We start from the raw sequence: 23,941 nt of genomic DNA on the forward strand, positions 1-23,941 counted from the left end.
ATTGACTGAATAGAGACAAAATATGTTCTGTTCTGACCTTTAGACAGTGTAATGTTACAAGGTATGAAAAGATAGCAGGATACACTTCTGGATACAGCAGCACCTGATGGAATATCCAGATGTAAACATAACACCCATGCAGCAAGTTTATCAATGCAACATAGACCGAAGAATGCTGCCCAGAAACAGTGGGCATATTTATTTAAAAGAGGCAGTCACTCATAGGCAGATCAAAAAAGGATGGTGTTGAGCCTGGATTGACAGGGATTCCACAGCATGGATGGCAGGAGGAAGGCAGTTCTAGACTAAGGGGGGCAGAGAAGAATGGGCGATCTCCCACTGAGTGAAGGTTGACTGGGGGCTTCGATAGGAAACATCGGTTGCTGGAACATGGAGAGGAGAAGAGTGAGATGAGAGGGAAGAGGAGGGCAGGAGCAAGTCCAAGGTGGACTTTGAAGACTGCGATCTTAAATCGATCAGCATGGAATGGGAGCCAACAGAGCGATTGGGAGTATTCGGTCAATGGGGTTTCATTTACGGGTTTGAGTGATGAGATTGGCAGCTGCGTTTTGGATAATCTGGAGCTTGGAGGAGAGGGATTTTGTGAAGCCGTAGAGAAGACAGTGGCAATGCACGAGTTGGGATGTGAAGATTTAATGGACGAGGGTCTCATCATTGGACGGCAATAGAAACATGGCTCATAGCACCACATTTGTTACCCATGTATCACATGGTCTATTATGCAAGTGTGGCTACTGAGTGAGAGACAAACTAGGTGACAAGCATAACAATACAACCAGTTCACAGCTGTTACAGCACCAAAGTCCTAACACTTGCAACATAATACAATACTACAAGCATCCAAACTTTAAAGAAATATTGTACTGTACCAATCGCACAAATGTATTCACAGGCTACACAAGCAACAGTCGTATAATCAAACACATGGTGATGTATGCCCACCGTTAGCGGTACGCACCCAAACATGACTCGCTCGTCTATAAAATCTTTAGCATTGCAAGTGTATTTTAGAACTTCTGGAAAATAAATACACTTTTCCAACAGACTTCCATGTAAAAAATGTCAAGTTACATTTGATTACATATATTGCATATTTAACCAAAAATGTGCACTCACTCAACATTAACAATGTAACAAGAATAATTGTTGTACTGTTCTATTCACACAAAATGTTGCTTTTGTGTTTAGTTTGTTGTCCTTCCCCTGCACCTCCGATTAGCTCGGTTGGCTACGTACGGTGCGCACGAAGTTCAACATACAACACACATACGACACATATGTCTTCAATGCAAACAATAGTTTTTTCTCTCTCTTAAAAACAAGGCAAATTTGATTCGTAAATACAAGTCCATTAGTCTTGATCAGCAATCATACTGACATACACACAACATGTAAATCTTCAATGTAAGCGATTGTTTTTTTTCTCTCTCTCTCTCTTAAAAACAAGGCAAATTTGATCCGTAAACATGAGTCCATTGGTCTCGGTCAGCAATTAACTGACCGCACAACATCCAGCAGGAGACTGCCATCACCTGGGGTCATGGAACAGAGTCTGCAATTCCCACCGTCCCTTGCCGCACAACTTCAACATGGAGTCGTGGAACTGCAAGAAAGAGAGAGAGAGAGAGGGTCGACATTCCGATAATTTTCAATTTGCAACAACAATAACAACAAAACTTTATCGCAACAACAACAACGCAACACGCTTTGGGTGAGCCTTTCAAAAGATGAAGGACAGAAGGGAGAGGCTGCGATGAAGTATACTTCTCAAGAAGCTACAATGGTGAGGTGGTCAAGGTGGCTGAGAAGTTGAAGAGCATCGAGCCAGCGAAGCTGAGACCAGAGGTCACAAACGGGTTTTGATTCCTTACCCGTACCCGTACCTGGCCGCACCAGGGTCGCAAATGGGTACCCGTACCCGTACCCGGCCGGGTACGGGTAGCCGGGTATCGGGTAGGGTACGGGTATCGGGTACCCGATTGCGACCTCTGGCTGAGACCCTGGGTTCACATTTGGGCAGTCGGTATGGAAGCTGACAGGTAGCAGTCAGGGCATAACATATTTGCGTATGTTAACATTGGTCTTTTACCCCTGGTTTGTGTCTCCGAGTTTTTGGGCAACCCTTTGACCAACTGGGCCATTTTCTATTAGGGCAAGTCCCCAACAACAACACAGCTGTATACCACAGCTTGGTTCATATTGGATCATCACCACAAGAGTCGCAGTACCCTCTGTTACAGAGACGGACAACGTTATTGCATGAACGCTTTTATCCTAAGTTGCAAAGCTTTAATAAAGTAGACGCAGCAACGAGACACCTGGTGTATCGGCCGTAGAATTTGCTTGTGGGTGATGATACGATGCTTTTTCCCTAGTGGAGGGCCCTGTGGTAATTGGCCCACCTCCCTCCTCAGCTTCCCTCCCCGGCTGTAGTCCCTGGCTGCCCTCTCCGACTGCTCTCCCCCCCGACACTCACCTTCTCCAGGCTGCTGCGGTGGCCCACACTAAGCACCGTCATGCCCAGCTGCTTGCACATGCGGTACATGTCTCCCTCCACGTCCTCCGTCAGCGCACTCGTCGCCTCGTCCAGGACTTGTGTTTTGGGGATTTAGCATCGGAGGTGGAGGGTACGACACAAGGCAATATAAAACCAGGAGAGGGTCATTTAGAGATAATTCTGATCCAACAACTCTAGTGTCTCAAAGCTCAAACAAGTTTTGGGCTCGTGCTAATCTCCTCTGATAACTCTGAGAGCCAGTGGTAGGAATCCCACACCACGATTCCACATTTACAAATGATCAGTATGAATGTATAGCAACATTTTACAGTGTGATGTTAAGTTCTGATATCCCAGTCAACAGCTTTGGCAGTTGGAGTGGATTAAAAATATGTTTACGGATAATGAGCAGAGTGGAGAACCGTTTACCAGATGACATTCCAGATCTCCTTATAGGACTCATGGTCAGCCATGACATATCTATTACAGGATAGCATAGCAAAATAGGAATTAAAGTATTTTCTCCTTACATTAGTAAATGGTTGCCATTTTGTTGTAGGGCTCAGTAATTCTGAATTTGGTGAGGAAGGCACTCTGTACAATAAACAGCTTTCATACCTGCATAGGTTGGCTGATGGTAGAAGAGCCTTGCGAAAGTCAGTCTCTGCATCTCTCCAGGAGAAAGGGCATCGGACCTGTTCAGTGAATACACACCGGATCAAACTACCACCAAGAAAAAGAAATATGACAATGGAACATACAATCGAGAGATGAATTAACTACCCTTTTTGCCGTATTCCATAATTGCATCACAACATCATCTAAGATAACAGCGGTGCCATTTGCTACCATTGTCGCATAAAGCCAAAAGGGCCTCACAAAATGTTGTCAGATGATAAAAGTGAATACAGTAATGTTATTCTATTTATTTATCCAGGAAAGCCTCAGCGAGCCTCAAGACTTATGCTTTCAGGAGTGTCCTGAATCTGGACGTTTGGTGATATCCGTGTTCAAGAGTGTTTTGTGAGCGGGATAAAAATGGACAACCCAGAAAAAAATCCACAAGTACAAGAGGACAACGTTCATGCGCATGTAGAGTCATTTTCAATCCAGTGATGGATGAGGGCCTCCCCATACCCCACCATTCTGGTCAGTGTGGGTTGGTGAAGGCACAAAAGTAAGAGCATAGGAGCACAGTACAACAATGGCTCTTGCTGCGCTCTCTTGTGCTGCCCACTGCACAGAGAGGGGATATTACTCAAAAATGAACACAGATGGGCCCCAGAAGTCATTTGCTGTACTGCAATTGCCTGGACATCTCCTATCCCAGTCGGTTGGGAAGTTTCACAAATTGTAATTATCCACCACTCCTGGGGTTCAAGGCTCTAGATTAAACATTGGCTCCGCCACACTCGAACAAAAAAACACAAAACACGATTGTCGTTTAACCACCCAGCACATGAAGAAGTGTTACAAGACAAGAGCTAGCAGGGTCATGTATATCGCATTGCCATCTGATTCGCAGTGCTGGAGAGAATCATGAACTCCACGAGCCACACACTCACCAGCTCCAGTCCACTTCTTGGTCAAGGCCACCAGTCCTGTCCAGGAGGGTCGACTACAGAGCGCACACAAAACAACAATAACGTGTGGCATGTGTAATTCAAATGGGCAATATCGCATCTGCGTACTGCAGCACAATAGGGGGCTTTGTCTACTTTGGTAACAGTAATTTACACAAGAGTAATCGCCTTGCCACTGGGAGGTTTGTAGATTGTGTGACGACAAAGCCCTTCACCAGCTGGTGTGTTACACAAGAACTATTGCGCAGCTGTAACAGATCTACTTTGCCCTATTGCGCACACAGTATTCTCCACTAGTGGGCCAGGCAGTGTTAATTAATAAGAGGTTTTTTGGCTTAGATAGCGTAAATATATGTCGTTAAAACCCACCACCACCCGACACAGCCAACTAGTAAGGGTTGTCACGTAAACAGAACATGCCAATTTGTCACTAGTACAGCACACCGGTGTGTTGGAGAGCCAAGCCACAACATTTACAAACCGAGTACGACGTTTTGCCAGTAATTGCAACTAGCTTCATCAGGCGACAGTGTTCATTAAACTACACCCTTGTAAGCGAAAATGTAAGCCCTGCACCCAGGGTTAGGGTCCGTGTATTGCAAAAGGTGCGGGGGTACTTCTCACCATCCCGACGCAGTCCAGAAAGTGTAAAATCCTCTTGTCATCAAAATCTTCTGGCAGACCGGACATGAAAGTTAATTCAAGGTGGTCTTAAACACGCGTGATCAGAGTGACTGTCTGCTCAAATGGGCATTGAGTCCGTGCTTAAGTTCATGTTTACAGCCCTGAGCCAGTGGTGGAAAGCCGCATCCCTATGGCGGGGATTGACTTCTCCAATCAAGGGATACTTATTTTTATCGACCCCAGAGAGATGATGGGTTGAGTCAATCTGCAAGTAGGATTTAATTTGCAACCGTCTGATTGTGAGCTGCTTGCACAATTCGCTGAGCCACCTGGCTGCATTAAAACACAAAATAGGATGACAACCAGACATATCCCTTTTCATTAGGAATGTACATACACAGGAGCTTATTAAAAGTACGTGAAGGGAAATTACAACACCTGCATAACATGATCACAATTAAAACTCCGCATTTGTGTAAGTAATAGTGTTAAAAGCCAATAAATGCATGGGTCAATGTCTAAATGTAGTGGTGACATCATCAACAACATCTGTAGGCCTCATATAAGTAACCATAACAATTCTATCTCTCGTAAAAAAAAGCCTGCTTACCAGTAACAGGGTACATCTCCTTCAATGGGTAAATGACCTACAGCAGAGAGAACATCGTGTATTAAGCAAGCTGGTTCAAAAGGGTACAACATACAAAGAGGACCGAGGCTTAATAGTGCTTGGATGATGGGTGACCACCGTGGATAAACAGGTGTTGTATGCCACTGCGGAGCCTACATTGCCAGCAGAGGGCAGTGCAGGTAAACTCCATTGTTGTAATTCCCAATTTATATATTGGTCAGATCGCGTAAGTAAAACGTGTGTCGTAAAGCCCTCCACCCGACACAGCCGATTAATAACCCAACACTCGGTAAATACATTTCCACGTAAACAGTCTCCAACTCTTATTCACTCTGTCTCTCTGGCCTCTGTATTTATGTGCTATGAAGAAAGACTCATTGCCCGAAATGTCACCTATTACACGTTTTCCCTTTTATGGCATCCAGTGCTACTTACAAATGTGTTGACCACTGCCAATGCAGTGTCACCAAACAATTTTTTCAAGAGAGAGAGAAATGGGGGCGAGTGACTGCAAAGCAATGGACCTGCTCACGGAGGGTCCCGTCAGTGAAGTAAGGCTTCTGCGGCAAGAAGAGGATTCCCCGTGGCCCAAAGCAGGTCCTCATGTGGACAGAGCCTGCGCGACATCGTGCTCACATCAGCAGTGGTTATGCACAAGATGCTGTAGAATATAAAGCACCGAGCTTCCCTCCTGAGATGAGCACCACGGCACACAAGTGATCCACAGCTTTTACAGGACAAGAATCTTGTCCTAAATCCTGGCATAGCTAAACAAAAAATAATTAATATCAATGGCACGCAAATGGAACATATTAGCAATAAAACGACATATACTCCATTTAAAAACTCAACTTTGTTTAAGGTAAGACATGATTGTTTGGCTAAACAAAACGTCAGAAATGATTCACCCCCATTTCAATTAGATTTAATGTCACAATTCAGGATCTCCATTAAATTTAATAATTTGCTACTGTAATACATGTAGAAAGCCTATAGTAGATACAAGGTGTCTATGACCCTGTAGATTTTTCATGAACCAATTGCATCATAACCACCATTACCAGCCAAGATCTTGGTTTCGCACTCACCAACCAACTGCATACTACGTAGCAGTATTCTTACACGTGAGATTCAATGTATGTATTGCGAGAGTAACAACAGATTTCAATCACGATTTAAAGCTTTCGTGACTGCAATGATTCATCTTCTCGGTAAAGTCACGTAGAAGGGAAATAATAAAAATAAAACATTATAAAATACAATTCTCACGACGTTTCGGCCACAACGCAAGCAGCCGTCCTCAGGTGAAGAACAGGTCTGTCGGAAAGACCTGTTATTCACTGTCTGTCGGAAAGACAGCGTCATTTCAGACGCTGTCTTTCTGACAGACCTGTTCTTCACCTGAGGACGGCTGCTTGCGTTGTGGCCGAAACGTCGTGAGAATTGTATTTTATTGTTTTATTTTTATTATTTTATTATTTCCCTTCTACGTGACTTTACCGAAACAACCAAGAAGAAGAGATTTCAATCAACCGATGTGAAACAGCTACGGTTGGGGAGCAGACACTGCCGCCGTCCGCCATGCTCGCCTTTTAGGGTAGGCCATAGGCCGTTGAGCACACGCAGGAGAGTGGTTTTCCCCGTGCCCGTGTTTCCCACCACCAGGATGTTCTGGCCCCAGGCGAGCTGGAGAGACAGGTCCCGCACGAGAGCTTCGGTGCTAGAGGGAGTGCTGTAGGACACGTGGTCTAGCACAAAGGCGTCCTTCGCCACCTCGTCCCACGGCTCAATGACGCTGCAAAGACAAAAATCCCCCATATAGCCTGAACAGACTGTTGGGGCAAGTACTGTTAGCGAGCACCTATGAAGGCTGGTATAGCACACGGTGGGGGGAGGGGGTGGTGGCCAACACCATGCCTGCAGCATACTCATTTAAGGCTGAGTCGACCTAGCGGAGCCCTAGGATTGGTTCAAATATTTTTCACTGTTATTGATCATGAGTGCGAATTGAACTGCGGCTACCGGGTTTGTAGCGCAGTGCACTAACCACTGTGCTAATGCACCACATATTGATGACTGCACGCACAAACATACACGTGGATGTGTGGTTGAACAGTAAATGGATACACTGCATATTGTTTCAAATGTTATATTATGCACGTGAAAACACCCATTTTTCCAAATACACTTCCAATTTTGTAGTTACCCGGTATCTCGTGGTACGTGTAACATATTGAAACTGTTATCCTATTGCGTATGTTTGTAAACACATTGCTATGATTGGTAGTATTTGAAAACTGTAAAGAATACAACATTTCACCTACCAACCCTTTGTGCGTTTAAAAAATATATATATTCTACTATCCCTTTAAAATTTCCATAATATGCACTTACATTCAGGATATGTATCAAGGTGTAACCTCGGGCAAAATGCATTGTCGGAAGTGTACCGTGCGTTGGAAAATGTGAAAAGAAAATTTACCAAAACAATTGGATTTCATGGCAATAAAATGCACAAGTGGTTTATTTCAACGCCGCATTAAATATCGTGGGCATTTGGGGCAGGGGATAGAATCTACATGCAGCTCACACGACTCTCTGCGCTAGCCTTCCCCCTGCAGCTAGCGATACACCTCGGCACGTCGATTAGTGGCAACCGAGATACCTCAGCTTAGTGACGCTTGCCAGGGACCTTGCCTCCATCCCCTCCGTGTTGCATCTCTCACACTGACAGCTGCACGCAGGCACACACACGCACCACGCACAGGGAAGTCAATCTGATCGCCAAGTCGGACAAGGACCTATTAGAGATCCCAAAATATCTTGAATAATAATATCACAGGCATGAGTCACAACTAAAGTTATCACCATTATTTTGATGATGCCTCTTTGGTGATCGGTCTTTTGTTACCGTGGCACCCAAGCTATGCAATGCTTTGCCATTTGAAATCAGGCAATCAGAGTCGGTAGATATATTTAAGTCTGCTTTGAAAACCCATCTCTTTAAACTGGCCTTCCCTCTTTAGTTTGGTCGTTTGCTCTGGCTCTGTTTTTGTTTCCTGCTTTTCATGCATTGTGCATTGGGATCCTAGGATGGAATGCGCATTATAAATTTTAATGATTATTTTATATAAAAGTATTATTCGAGCTTCTGAACAGTCTAGAGGTCAGAGCATTGAGCTGGTACCATTGAGGTCTTGGGTTCGAATCCATGTAGCCACCTGTGATTAAACAGAGTTTTTCAGTTTAGAGAGTTGATGGTTTCTGTCCAGGAAACAATGACTACAAAACACCATCATATTAAATTTGGGCAAAATGCCAGGTCTGAGATTTAGAAAAAATGTCCTGTAAAAAACATTGCTCTGTTGCAAAAGTGGGAAAATACTGCCCCCTGGTGTGTGGATCAGAGAACACGTAAAGGGATCTCAGATGTAGTTCTATGATATCCCCTTCTGTGGGCCATTGCACATGCTGGGAGAGAGCTCCGAATAGATTTATCGTTTTATGACACCGATAGCACAATCGGGATCAAACTTGGCAAAAAAAAGGACGAAATTATAGTCTTGCTTTGCAGAAAGGTTTTGAAACTTTGCAGGTTTTTTCTCGATTCTGAATGAGTAGAGGAGTGGTAGGAGTGGCTCTAGTCTGAGTGCTCTCACCTCTCAAAATCCCACGATGCCTCCCGGGTTGGATCCCACTTATCGTGGGGGGCATCTGTCGGCTCCAGCAATACCTCTTGCAGTTCTCCAATCCTGAACAGATGAGGCAGCTGCCGCTTAACACGGCATTCATGCAACCGGCAGATAACGACGCACGCCTGCGTGTGATGCGTGGAATTGTCGTGCAGGCCTGATGTAAATTACAGAGTGTCCCTTGCATAGGTCTATAACTCTTTTTGTCAATCCACTGCCGGATTAGGGCCTTCAACGTTGTGCTGGTTGTGGGGGGATATTTGACCATACTTAACCATCAGTGCGAGTACATCTGGGAACACAGATGTACAGTGGAACTATTGAGATTGCTGCACTGCTCACACTGTGACATACATTGATCCTTCAAGCCTAACTCTAGGACCAGCAGGGAAGAAAATCCAAGCTTTTCTACTGTGCTATAATATAGATTAACTGGACTTCAAATTGCAGGGGGAAAATGTTCTAATGGGAAAAGCAGATATCATAATGCGAGTAACCTGTGCGTGTATCCAGCCACATCTGACAGCTTGCTAGACAAGTCGATCAGCTGGCTGAAGCAATTGATGAGGTAGATGCATACGAAAGCATTCTGTCAAAAAAGACAAACAAAGACATGTTAAACGTTGCATTTGAATTCGGTCGAGGACAGCACAGATCCAATTCAATCTAAGTGTATTTTTATATTCTCCTGTAACACAACCTAGTTTTGAAGACATGACAGCTGCTTGCAGTGGCTAGCCATAACTGAGCGAGTTCTCTCATTAGTGAGGGGCTGGAAAAAGCTTTGTTTGGGCTCTCATCTGGGTGGCAAGCTGGTGGGGCTTGTAGGGGGGTGGCACAGAAGCCCATGTCCCTGATTGCCGGCTTATGCCTCCGCCTAATCAGAGAAGAAATTAAAGAGTGGGGCCACTAATCTATGCAAATTCTCGTGGTAAAGCATGCACATTGCAAGCCTCTGGAAAACATCACATTAGGGGAAGTCATCGGTCTGCTCCATACGTAATCTGCATGATCGTCTGCTCTCTGGCATAATCTGCATAATCATCCAGTACTCTCGTTCTAATCTTTTGTCATTTGAGCTGTAAGCAGGCAAGTTCCTGGAAATTGAACTTAAGAAAGAAAATGCAAATGATTAATTAAAGCCTGATTAGTCGAAATGCATTTTAAGTAAGATCTTCACCTCCTTATGAGTGGCATCTCTACTTATGTGAAACAACTTAAAAATTGCAAACCACCCCCCCTCCTCCCCGCCTCCAAAATGTAATTTATGCTGTAGAGCTGCAAAAATACTTAGCCATCATCGAAAATAAATTAGCATTGCTGGCTAAATGGAAACGTGTAACGTTGCAAATATTCGAGCAAGACTACATCCGCGGTCAACGTATTCACATTGCTACAGACCGACCAACACAGACCCTCCTCGTAGCCGTACAAAATGTTGGGGCAAGTGCTGTTCGTGAGCACCTATTAAGCCCAGCAAGGCGCACGAGGGGTGGTGTGGCCAGCACCGCTTTCGATCTCTTTCGTCCCCCGCATGGTGATGTTTACACACTGGGTTTATTAATAATAAATCGGCATTTTGCGACCCCCACTGCCACTGTGTAGCATATTATTATGTGCCAGGGACTCTATGAGATGATAGAACAATAGTCTGAGTCCATAATTGGCAATAAGTAACAGCAAAGTAGTTATAAGTGACTCACAGAAGTGTGCGCAGTTGCGTATAGAGTACACGACTTCCCTGAAGGCATTCACCTTCAGCGAGCGCGATACCGATCACACACGGTTCGAATTCGACCCTTGATCGATGGCTGTGCCATCGCCGCACACGCGTCGAATAAAAAGCAAGGGACAAGTCCTTACTTGCTAACAACTCCTACCATTTTTCATTGCTGGACGGGTTGCCCCCCCTACCTGAAAATCCTGGCTCCGCCATTGCGTTTACACACCGCCCTAGGTACTCATTTACGATGAAGTCGACCGAGGAGGGCTTGTGACCGGTTAACATGTTCGCCACCGAGGTTGGCGACCATGTAAAACGAACTCACGTCACCGAGTTCGCAGCGCAGTGTGAGAACTGCTGCGCTACCGCTCCCTACGCTGTGGCTACTGCTCCAGCCAAGGCTCACCTTGCTGACGAGTGCACTGAGCTCGGAGGGGCTCAGGTGGTCGTAGACGCCGGCAAAAATTGGGATGGCGATGACGACGTAACTTAGGATGCTGCCCATGTAGTCAAACATATTCACAGCCACTGTGGAAGGCAGCAACAACGCGTATGTCGTAGTTTAAACCAACACATATCACATAGCTTCTGGTATTTCAAATAGGAAAAAATAAGCTGACACTTTCTGACGATTGTAAGGCACAATCCATGTGCATGAAGTAAATGGAAATATGTTTTCCTCACAGAAGGCCTTAAAAATGTGAGCAATAAATAAGGTACAATATCAGGTCAGTTATTCACCATTTGGGAAAAACAGTGAGAGACAAACACGGATAGATTCATCACCCTCCCCCCGCATCTCCATTGACCCCTCCCCTGGCCTCCAGTTCCAGCTCACGATTCTAGAAGCGATTTATTTTTGTCTATTTTTCCATATCTTGTTCGTTTCGTTTTTTTTTAGCTGCTTCGTTTCTCACTGTTTTGTTTGCTCCATTAGCCTAAATGTAACATGAGCATATAATCTGGATATAATTTTCACAAGGAGCATACAATCGATTCTCACTCAAACAATTTGACACATGTATCATCGGTGCAAGGACCGATTTAAGCAGACTAATCAGCCCATCTTTACATCACTACATAGGCCAGGAAGTGAATTGCAATACATTGTTGATTACTTTATCAGCAGACCTAACCTGATAATCCTTGTAATTTGAACAAAAAACAGTACCTACGTCTAATGTAACAAGAGCATCATTCAAGTAGCTCATGAAACAAATGATAAGGCATCTCAAGTTCAGCCTGAGGGTACATCCTTGGAATGGGATCATTGCTATACCAGGGTAACGCAGTCACTGAAGAACACAAACTCCTTCTATGAAAAAAGTTAATTAACGCTCGCCCAATTTGCATGCTTTAGTTTTGCGAAGTGTAGCAAAATGCATGTTTTCCTGCAGTAAACTACAAACGGACTTAATTATGTGCCCCAATGTGACAGCTGTAACTTGATTTAAATACGCTTTAATCTACAAATCGGATCACGGGCAACACAAAATTGGAAATATTTCAAGAAACATTTCTGAAAAAACCAGAGCACATCGTTGGGACTTAACCACAAATGGGACTTAACAGCAAATACGACACAAGGTAATTCATCAGACATGCAAATTAAGAATAAAATCATCTGCGACTACTGCTCAGAAAGCAACGATTGCAATCAGTGACTGAAAAACGGCGTCAACATCAACAGCACATTCAGAAAATGAAATTACTGACACGAATTAACATTGACAATTATAAATAAAGTGAAGATTTACATTTGTTTCTATTTTTTTACCTTAATTGTATTTATCTAAATTCTTATTACGTTCTGTCAAAAACAGAACGTACAATTTGTACATCTGATATCTATGCTATTCTTACTATTCTCTATCCATTGCTGGATAAGTTTGTATCAGTTGGCATAGGCACCCTCTAACAGAATGTGAAAAAATCGGACAGATTAGAACAACCGATCCAAGTTCTTCTCACTTGTGACCATCACAGTTGGTTGCTTCTATAAATATTTACCACTTTAAATTGATAACCATCAGTTCCTAGTTTTATGTGGACTGTGTCAGAAGAAAACCTGATTTTCAAATGTAAGATGACAATGAATTAGGTCACTTGGGAGGAAGAGCACACATTCACAAGAGTTTGCATGCTCTCCTCGTGGTCATGTGGATTTTTCTCCTGGTCGCCCAGTCTTTCCCTACCACGTTTCGAAAAATAAGTTAAGAGTATTTGGCTGCCATACATTTCCACATGATAAGCCACTTCGTTGAGCTATCATTTGTGGCAAGGTCGCTTCTGAATAAGAGCTATTTTGTTCGGTGGGTTTTACCTGGTAAAAATAAAATAAAAAAGTAAAAATGACCCCGTGCTAAAGTGGTACTTGAAGAGAAAAAGCTTGTCTCCAGGCAATGGGAATTTGATGCAGAACAATTCACGCCAGAGGATAACAGCAACGAAGAGCCGCCATGTGAGGCCGCTGCACACTCTGTCCGTCTGGCTGCTCTGAACCCTGTGTGAATGCTTCTCTTTTTTTTTTTACGGTTGCTGGGTAGAGACCCCCCAGAATGCCAAGCGGCCAGCAAGGTAGAGCTTGTTTCTTTATTTCCTGCATTATACATAAGGTGCACTCATTGTCCCTCGATTGAAAGCCAAAGTTGGGGGTGCGTCTCGTAATCTGTTAGCTGTGTGTGTGACCAGATTTGCGTAACTTTATTAACACCGGGCACTAGTTTGGGGTGCATCCCACTTCCCGGAGTATCTTAAAATCCGGAGAATACGGTAACACGTAAGAATTCATATTTTTTCTTGAGTTGAGAGAGTTTATAATAACCTGGGGAAAGAGACGATGGGAGGAAATTACAAAGTCGAGCAGTGCGAGGAAAGAAGTGGTAAGGGCAGTCTGTTGATCTTATTGCGTGGAGTTTTTGTTCTTGTTGTTGAACATGTCCAGGTTTTTGTCAGCCCAATCGTGAACTGGTGGTGGAGACACTCACGGTACAGCCAGAACTCCTTGTTCATGAGCGTCTGTTGGGTGCTGAGAAGGCGGTGTAGGCGGGCATTGGTGCGAGTGTGCTCCACTCTCCCGGCCCTGACAGAGACAGCACTCTGAAGTATGCATCTCTTATTGGTCGTTAACATTTAGAAACATGTTTTTACATTACTTAGCAAATATAAATGACCAAATATGCGAAGTCAATTCTATGAGCAATCACGTGTGGCCAGGTCACCTTTGGAAAAGAGGTAAAAACTCAGTGAGATTTAAATGGTAAATAACATAGTTAGGGAGTAAAACATTAACCCAGTTAGGTGGCTCAGAGATAGAACAAGCAACTTCCAATCGGACGATTGTGAGTTCAAATCCTGGATCGTGGGGTTGACTCAGCCAATCATTCCTCTAGGATCTATAAATGAAGTACAAACTTGTGGGGAAGTCAAAAATTAACCCGTAAAAACAAAGTTTTTCACTATAAATCCTTTATATGCGTGTTCAATGGGCCACAACCCAGCCCACATTGGTCTTTGAAACGGGCGGCTAGAGTCCTCTCGTCCTCTGGCTTGAGATGGCTGCCACCTATGGGTCAGATGATTGCCTGCCACCATTAAGCAATTGGTAATTAAATATCATTTTTTTCAACCTAAAAAGTGTAAAATTTTGGAAAAAAATTTCACGAAAAGAAATTGTCACGCACAACGAGTCTGTGTGCAAAATGTCAGCTCGATTGGATCACGGGAAGTGGGTTAAAAAACGACCGAAAGTTTTGCACGGTCGTAAGCGCGCAAGCAAGCAAGCCAGCGAACTTAATATAAAGGATTTAAAAAGTGGTTGTCCTAAGGGTGTATTTGCCCCTGTCACAGGAATGTGGAATATCCAGCACTACCTCTGGGTTCTAAACAAGAGATAAGCACCCTCTCAATGCTCATTTAAACAGGACAGTTGGACTTTAGAATAATTATTTTGAGAAACATCTTAAGAGATTGAGTTCAAAGCATCTGTCCAATATTTAGAGGCCAGAAGAAAGAGGGCCAATTAGATAGTTTCTGTTCATAATCTAAACTTACAGCTATAATATTTTTTAAAAATTATTTTTCCTGTGACCTTACATGGCATACAACTTTTAAAATTGGTTATTACGGAGTGACTGAATACCCAGACAGTTTCATTCGGTGTACAATTGGAGAAGACTGAAAGCATACAAGGCACACCCTGGGACATCTAAACGCCAACGTGTAGAGGAAAGTGCAAAGGGCAAGTGGCTGGACTGTGACGGTACCTGTAAAAAGCAGCCGATTCAGCATTCACTCGGATCTCCATGTGCTTAAACCTGGCAAACAGTTAATGAGTTACTTCTATAATAGATGTGAGTTAATAGTTTTGCATATTTTATTACATAAACATCGTGCTTAAAATGAAAACCAATTCATATTCATTGTCCTTTTGGAAACCCTGGTAAATCATAACATAGGCACAACTATATATTTTACAATGGTGTGACAGAAAGTTATACATTTATCAGATTAGTCCCATAAAACACGTGATTCATTGACCTACTGGAGTAAATTAGGTCACATGATCTAAGCCAGGCGTCGGTAACCAAAATAAAAAGAGCCATCTTTTTCGAAATTGGTAAGAAAATCAATATTTCAAGAGCCACAATTCATGTGAATAACGTTACAAAGCAGTCCACAAAGCAGTCCTTAAAGACTGCTAACCCAGAAAAAACACCTGGATTATGGAGTCCTTAAAGATGCCACATGTGGATCCGGAGCTGCAGGTTGCCAACCCCTGGTCTAAGCTATCCGACCAGAACATAAGCATAGTTGGGAGTGTGAGCAGGCAAGGCACCTTCTCGACAGTCACTCTGAAGTTACCACTGGACACTTCTGTGAGAGCTAAATAAGGTAAACATGCAGCGCTGCAAACGCCTGCACACGCCACTGCTGGCGGAAGGGCCTCCACTACAGTCCCCCTATAGATGGTATTTGGCCTACTCTTCTACACGAGCCAAACATTTTGAAAGATGTGGATATATCCACACTTTACCCCACAACATGCAAACTGTCGTTGCACTCATTTATACTGCTGGATGGACAGAGGCAGAGAGGATTTAAGAAATCTACCCAATTTGTCAACTGCCACACCTCTGGATTGCAAGTCTAGCATCCTCACCATTACATCGTGGTAGCAACTCCTAATTTTTCGTGTTAAAAATGAAGAACAAATTGTGCGTGTATATCTATTTACTGTGACTTCTTCGCCATCATCTGTTAATTCGCTCTTTAATGGAGGAGAAAATAAAGAGGGCTGGGTCATAACATGCACCAACCGGAAGTCTCCCTCCATCTTCTCCTGAGCGACAAGAGTGGAGATGATTGGCCCCATGAGCAGCTTGTTGGTCACCGTGCCCACGAGGAAGTAGGCGAACACGCTCACGGGGCCGATCCAGCCTGTGCTGCGCACAACAATCGAGCACAACCACCAGGGCCTTTAGAGTGTATCTCTGTCGTCACCAACATCATTCGCAACGATCAATCAAATTCCTGATGAAGGCCTCGCCAGGCCGCTGCCATCTCACATGGTCCTGCAATGCAGCGATCCATCTAGCACGCTTGCATGCCAGCTGATTTCACAGCTTTGCAGCAGACATCCTCCCGATCCTTCGGCTGCTACTCCCGATGTTAGTATTGAGCACGGGCCATCAATGGCTATCCCCCGAAGGTAGCATCTACGTAGTAAGCTGCTAATCTGTATGTAGGCATCTTTGTACGTGTAAATGTATCGTTGTCCGGAGGGCTCTTCTGAGCACTCCATCAATTAAATTTAATGGGGTTTCGTTTGAAAGTGTATCAGTGCTGGCGCTGCTCATTCACACGGCCGATTGAAAATCCACCACAGCCCCGTTTCAAAACATCTACAACGGACAGCCTTGTGCTGTTAGAGAAGGGGTGTGTGGAGGCAGGGGGAGCTGATGAATCTCAATTGGTTCCCCACTATATATTTTACAAATTAGGGAGTGGTGAGGGTCAGGTGAGTTGATGACTGACGAGTGGTTTTAGAATATCTGAAAAGGGTCAGGCTGCGCGCTCGCGCTATACATAACACTATTAATAAATAGGCTGGAAAAAGCAACCAATGAGATTCCTTATATCTTTTGCAAGACAGTTAATATGTGATATGAACAAATCACATTTTTGGTTATAGGTAATGTAGAAGCTTGCCAATTTTCAGCGTTCAAGCTGAACACAATGGGTTACAGGTGGGTATGGTAATACGATCAAAGTTAACACAATGATTAGAGAGGTACTGAAGGCTCTGCGGTCAGAAAAGCATGTTGGCATTGTGTCTGCACCTGATGAAGCACTGATATGTATAGTAGCACAGAGTGAACGGCGACATCAGCAACTTGCTGGCCATCAGGCTGAGCTGCTTGCAGAACCTCTCCACGTCTTGGCTGATTCTCTGATCCCTGCAGAACAACGGAGGAGCACGTTCTAATTAAAATATTAAAATGCTTACTCACAAATGGCTTAACGCAACAATACTGTTAAAGGGTTTAACATAAACAAACACATGATTACAAGATATTCCTTCAAGGTTCCATGTACACATTTAGGAATCATTGATAGAGCTTTGGCAGGTTTTTGCTTCTGAATTATGGAATGTATTGTAAAAAATGTTGGTTTCTACCACAACTGTCTCACAATACTAAAGTAGTTGACATGATTACTTCACTTATTTATGAACATAAGCCCTGTAGTACCACGGTCATGAGTGAAATATCTTCAGCCTATGTATTCTGTGTTGCTCAATGTGATGTGCATTTGGGCTTTTCTGTTGCCCACCATGTGTGGCGTTTCAATGTCAAAACACTTTTAGCGCCGCCGGAGCTGCCACGCAGGTGCGAGGCGCTTCCCTTTAAACAAAAACGATGACGGGAAAATTAAGATGGCGAGCCAGTGGAAAGTGAGCATTTAGAGATGGACAATAAGTAGAGATGGACTCTCCCTTATTGATGCGCAAACTGCGGCAAATTGCGTACTTCAGGTTCGAAGTGGACTGCGACCCTCAAAGAAATGGTGGTGCCCCCGTGGTCGCACCCGTGATCACCCCCCCCCCCCGTGGATCAAGCAAATCACTCGAGATGCCGGTATGGCAGCAAGAGCAGTTTATGCGAATTCTGTCGCAAGAGGTCACACGTTTGGCGCACAGCCAGCGATCCTTCGCTGACTATGCCTCATGAATGACTACCCTTATATTTTAATAAAACTTACCATTTAACCCAGGCCACCCTTGGGAATAAGACCTCAGTTAATGTTGATGTATATATCCTGGTAAAATTTAACTTTACCTAACTACTACTACATGTAGTGTAAAAACCTTAGGGCTAAAACAGCTTATAAGTTAACAATTCTATTCTTACATATGGCAATATGTTTACAATATGAATGCCAATGTCGAGGTCGGCTGGCCATGAGAAGGCTTCTGGAGGGAATTTGTGTAGTTTTGCTCTGCCTTCTTCGTAGAAGGAGTGCAGACTACAGTGGTTTACTATACGAGTCCATAGTTTGGGTTGCATGGCCAAAGTCGTGGTTGATGGTAAACCAGGTGACTTCGAGGGATGTCAAAACCAGGATGTGCGATGTTTGGGGTCTTGCTCAACAATCATATCATCGTTTTGACAAAAAGACGGTCTGTCGCTCACGGGTTGTCGAGAGCATCCTGCAGTGTGTTGAGCCTATAGTAGGCCCGTCCGCGGAAGTAGAGATCGTGCAGGTGCTCGGTGACACTTCGTCTCCAGGTGAGGTACAGAAGGCTCGACACGTACTGGTCACAGCTCTTCAGCTGCAAGCACAGAGGGAAGGGCCAAAACAGGCATGTTGTGCTCTTCAAGAGCCTCAGAGAGGACACAAACACTTGAATGCATCACGTGTGGAGATAGTGCAAAACACAACGGATATAATGATGGGCGCGGTGGTTTTGGAAGGGAAACAAGAGGGAGGAGAAGAACACCACTGCAGTACAAACCAGGACACAGCATCCGGGGACAAGCAACAACAACAGTTCACCTATTAGCACTCGAGATGCAAAGACCATTCGCACAGTGAAAAATGCAATACTTACGAATGAGTTGATAGCAATGAGGATAACAGCGATGGCGACCAGCCCCTTGAACTTAGGAAAGTCTTTGCTGCCCAGGATCTCATAGAATTGGCTTGGGATGACGCCCACCTGATAAATCACCAGCTGCCCTGTGGGCACCCAGAATGCATTTTTCAGTTCATGGGTTTAGCTGCCACATGTTATTTAAATAATATTTTTATATTCCTCCGTTGAAAACTTTAGTTTGCTCAATCACCCTATATATAACACGAGCATATAATTTGCTTCAACTGAAAATAATCACATCACACAGGTGCAATTTAACATTGCCAAAGAACAGCCCCGAACAGCTAAAGCTGAAATCAATCTCAAAACACGACCAATAAAATGTGTTACCAATTATATTAAAAAGTAAGTTTAATTTACCACCTTTAAAAACATTTAAAAAAAAAATTCGATTGGCGATTTGACATTGCGATCTTGTTCATATTAACATTCAAGTTTAGAAATAAAAAAACTACTGAATGAGACATGAAAGTGCATGGCTTGCAGAGGGGGACTAGAAGTGGCAGTGACTCATCGCACAATGTCTTGTGTAATTCTTACTTGCTGACCTGCCCCTATCTAACTTGCTTATCTGCCCCTACTGGACATCAGTGAAAAAGAGCTTCACAGCTCATCGGATTCCTAAAGTCTAAATAATTCTCACCGAGTAGGCCGATGACCAGCAGCGTGGCAAACATGAGGGAGCTTGTAGACGTGACGTTTGGAAAAAGGATGGATCCATACTTTCCAAACCTCCTCACAAACACCATGTCCAGCTTGGGCCTAGGACATAAGCACAAGCAACACATTCACCCATATGGATATACGCCTGCAACTAAAACATGGACATCATCAGAAAGTTGCAATTATCAGACACTCTATTTGACTTTGGCTGAGACAGCCAAAGAGGCACATAAATAGGAAATTATCTATGTATACGTTCCTGAGTACTTATTATTCCTGTGTACGTGTTATATATCACAATGTTAAACGTACTAGGTGGAGCGTTGGCCAAGTGGCGTTAGCCAGTTAGCCGTGGTCCACACTGACCATGGGGGTGAAGTATGGTCACACAACCCCATGACTGACACTGCATTGGGGGCACCCTTCATCCAGCAGTGGAAAGGCCTTTAACTGAATGTGTTCGTGCATCATATTACATCATGTATAGCCCCTGCATATTGGTAGAGCATGCATCTATACAGCTGGCATGAAGAAAGCACTGGCTGAGCTTCACATGTGTTTTTCCTGCACAATAACTACTTTCCTGGAAAGACGTCCAACTCGTGTATTGGAAAACATAGTGAAGTCGTCACCATCCCCACGCTGTTTGTCCTGCTCTCCGCAGTCGTACTGCATATTCAGTGGCATCATTGATCATTTCAAGGAAATGTGATGTGATTGACGGGAGACACCCCCTCCCCCCCACGCTTCAAAAACATTGACGAGGTGACACGACGTGACACTTGGGTGTCTCATCGTCAACGTCACATGTTGAGAACGGAACACTTGGCCATTTATCTCTTCTCCCTGACTGTGATATATTCCAATTGGGCTGTCGGTGGCGTAATGTCAAGAGACGAAAAAATGCACAACAGTGAGCAGTGCACTACATTGTGCCGAACAATGGCTTCTTGAAGGTGACATCCCACAAGTAGTCGAAGTCACTTCAATCGTCCCTTACCCACGCTAGGTGGCGCACAAGTTCTCAAAAGCCCTGCCAGGCGATGTTTAATCTCAAAACACTCAACGTCAAGGGGTTTGATATCAAACAATATAAATGATCAAGTTACGATCCGATTAAAGTGATTGATCGGTCACCGATCTGAGACCATACATTCGTTAATGCTTGAGAGCCCACTCTTACCAGAACCCGGATTCGAACACAGGATCTCCATGGCCATCGTGAACCTCATGTGTGAGCCACCCAACCAATCACCCCCGCAGTGTGCATATTATGACACCTTGACGCCTGCCAGGCTTACCGTCTCTTCTCCTTGGTACGGGTTCCATCCCGAGTCCCGTGCATGGTCGTGGTTGCCCTTCTCCTCCTCCCTTCTTCACTTCTCCTCCTCCTCGATCTCCAACTCTCTTATTTCACGCCCCACGATCCTCCCTCCGAGAGTCCCGGGTGCAACTCAAGGCGGACCCTCGCCTCTGACCTGGAAGAGATTTGAGTGTGAATGTTGACAACATGTGATCGCATCGCCACCGTGTGGTGACGACAATTTTGATTACACCACCGCATTTATAAATGGAAATAGGGCCCAGAAATGCATCGTTGAGTGCAACATTTAATACTTGTACTTTTCATCTAGATTTATTTTGGAATATTTTCTTGATTATTAAAAAGTCTGTCTGTGAACCCAATAGCAAGCTACGTTTAGGTAACTCCATATGTCAATTAAAAAAAACGGTCATCAGAAAACATTTAATTTGTTTTAATTCTCAAGTGTTGTCTTCAACTATTTTTATTCGTTCTGGCCTCTCTATGTGAAGAACCATTTCCTGAAACGTGTAATAGTTTTAACAAAAAAAAACAGCATCATAATGTAGTAAAGGGTGGAAATACGGTACGATATTGTTTCCGTGTTTTGTACTCGAAAATAAGTATCGTACAGTAATTTCGCACCGTACCTTTCAACATTTTGTCGTCCCGTACTTTGAATATTTTTCGTAAAGTACCAATACAGTAACATTTAGTACCACAATTTCGTGCGTTATATTAAACCGAAGAAAACAAATATTAGAAAATAAGGGATAGATGACAAGCAAGCTTATAGTATATTGTTTTGCTTGAATGTTTTTGTAGAAAACTTACTATTAAAAAACATAAAAAAATCTTCTGTAAACATGTCAGATTTTTTGCTGGAATTGACAATAAACATTTTAATCCAAAATAACAATTCCTAAATGTTTATGAAAAACGCTTAAAATTCCCATCCGTTATCAATGTTAAGTGGCATTTTGAGAAATAAATCTTTCCTGCAATTTTAGTTTTTGATAACTGATGTGTTAAATTATTGTAGCCGCCTTTAAAGACAAGAAAGTCCAATAATTATCAGATTGAGAAGCTTAACTTAATAATTGATTATCTGAGTTGGTACGAAACGAGTATAAAAATGGTACAAAGAAAAGCGTACTTTTGCCCCGTACCATACCTGATGAAAAAATATCGTATCGTCATATTCTGCCGTACTTAAGAATCAAAACATCCTGATCCATATAATTATTTTGTTCCGTACCGTATTACCACCTTTCAGTCACGAAAGCTTCAAATCAAGATTGTCGTCAGTATACTTTCACATGTGCACCGTTAGTGCTTCTTAGCACACCGAACTGATAATCAATTCCAGTCTACGTTCGTTGCAAAATGTCCACATTGACTGTCAAGCAGGCATGTCAATTTGTAGGGTTGGCCACTTTCTAACAATGATTTATGCCAAATTTCTCACCCATAGGGCAAGAGAGATCATAGCGGTGCAGTACTATGTCTTGCCAGGAGAGAGCAGTGTCTCATTCGTGGTGTTTCTCTGGGTGATCCGGTTTGCTCCACACAAATATGAACACTTATTGACTAAAGAAACATCTTAATATATTAAGATATGAGAACTGCAGGTACAATGTTGGATCACTGCCTGGCAGCCATCCAGCTTGTCTGTGATTTCTCCGCAATTGAGAAATGCAATTTGCACGGACGACGCTGCATCAAATTAATTCATCATTAGCACGAATGATTAATTAATTTGTGTAACACACTTACTGGCAATTGTTATTGTGAACAAGAAGTGGAATAAGCGTGGCTCATTTCTGATGCCATACCCAGGCTCGTCAGAAGAAAGGCAGTACAAGTGGACTAATCGCCACCTGTTTCCATCTGTACAGGGATAGTGTTGCCCCCTTTATATAGACGGAAATCACTTGTTTAGATAATTATTGCAATATTAAATCCAGCTGTTCCCCAATTACCTCACTCCCTGGGGAGTAGCCACACCACCCAAGCAATCATCCTGGGTGTGCATCCACATCCCCTGCAATGCCACACAATATACCCAACCCATCTCCATGCAATTCGTGACCCATAGATCACGACACTTCTAACAACCACCATTACCTTCAACATCGTCATCACCATGGACTTCAACCCTCAGTATTAAAGGTAAATAACATTGTTTTTGTGTTATTTAATTTTTTTTAATTTCGTTGTTGTGTATTGTATGTGTGTTGCCCTAACCCACTATTTCCCATAAGGACTGAGTTATTGCCAACCGCGGCGGTTTTAAGTGATGTAACCCCCGCGATTGACGAGGGATTGTCGTCTTAGAGAGAGAGCGAGAACGTTTTAACTAAACTAAGTTTGTTTCTGCTGAGTGCCTGTCCCAGCAGCAGCAGCAGCGTCCTTCACGAGCCTCGTCCTCCACAGAGGTCGATCTTGACACCGCCGGCACCGGACGACGGTAAGTCCACTCAGCTCCACGTCCTCCCGTACCGCATCAGCTCCAGCTCTTCTCCAGTGTGTTGTTGTGTTGTGTGTGTTTGCGTTGTGTGTTGACTTGCCAGCGGAACAACCGTGTCGCTAGAGAGAACGCCAATAAAGTTGTGGGTGTGTGTGGATGGTGGTGGGTGTGTGTGGGTGGTGGTGGGTGTGTGTGTGGGTGGTTGTGTGTGGTGTTGGGTGTGGGGGTGTGTGTGTGGGTGGTTGTGTGTGGTGGTGGTGGGTGTGTGGGTGGTGGGGGTGGTGTGTGTGGGTGTGTGGGTGGTGTGTGTGGGTGGGTGTGTGGGTGGTGTGTGTGGGTGGGTGTGTGGGTGGTGTGTGTGTGTGGTTGGTGGGGGTGTGTGTGTGGTTGGTGGGGGTGTGTGTGTGGTTGGTGGGGGTGGTGTGGGTGGTGTGTGTGTGTGGTTGGTGGGGGTGTGTGTGTGGTTGGTGGGGGTGTGTGTGTGTGGTTGGTGGGGGTGGTGTGGGTGGTGGTGTGTGTGTGGGTGGTGTTGGGCATTGACCTCGTTCGGAAGAGCAGGGAAGCGACCAAAAGTCC

General features: G+C 44.0%; 1 protein-coding gene across 1 annotated transcript; it reads right to left on the bottom strand.

Annotated features, from left to right (window-relative positions):
* Positions 1-222: 222 nt before the first annotated feature.
* ABCD4 (ATP binding cassette subfamily D member 4) lies at positions 223-23,932 on the bottom strand. The gene is made up of 21 exons (XM_078858340.1): positions 23,907-23,932; positions 20,894-21,070; positions 19,573-19,691; positions 18,885-19,012; positions 18,466-18,605; positions 17,113-17,229; positions 16,090-16,215; positions 15,037-15,087; positions 13,759-13,853; positions 11,178-11,299; positions 9,546-9,637; positions 9,016-9,108; positions 8,022-8,090; positions 6,946-7,151; positions 5,881-5,972; positions 5,336-5,372; positions 4,726-4,775; positions 4,084-4,136; positions 3,137-3,213; positions 2,498-2,613; positions 223-1,624 (listed from the first exon to the last, which is right to left on the bottom strand). Exons 2-21 carry the CDS (start codon positions 20,935-20,937, stop codon positions 1,550-1,552), a joined length of 1,902 nt encoding a protein of 633 aa, XP_078714466.1. The 5' UTR covers positions 20,938-21,070; positions 23,907-23,932; the 3' UTR covers positions 223-1,549.
* Between the last annotated feature and the right edge of the window lie 9 nt (positions 23,933-23,941).

The sequence above is a fragment of the Lampetra fluviatilis genome, chromosome 7 (genome assembly GCF_964198595.1).
Source record: "Lampetra fluviatilis chromosome 7, kcLamFluv1.1, whole genome shotgun sequence".
NCBI classification, from domain to species: domain Eukaryota; kingdom Metazoa; phylum Chordata; class Hyperoartia; order Petromyzontiformes; family Petromyzontidae; genus Lampetra; species Lampetra fluviatilis.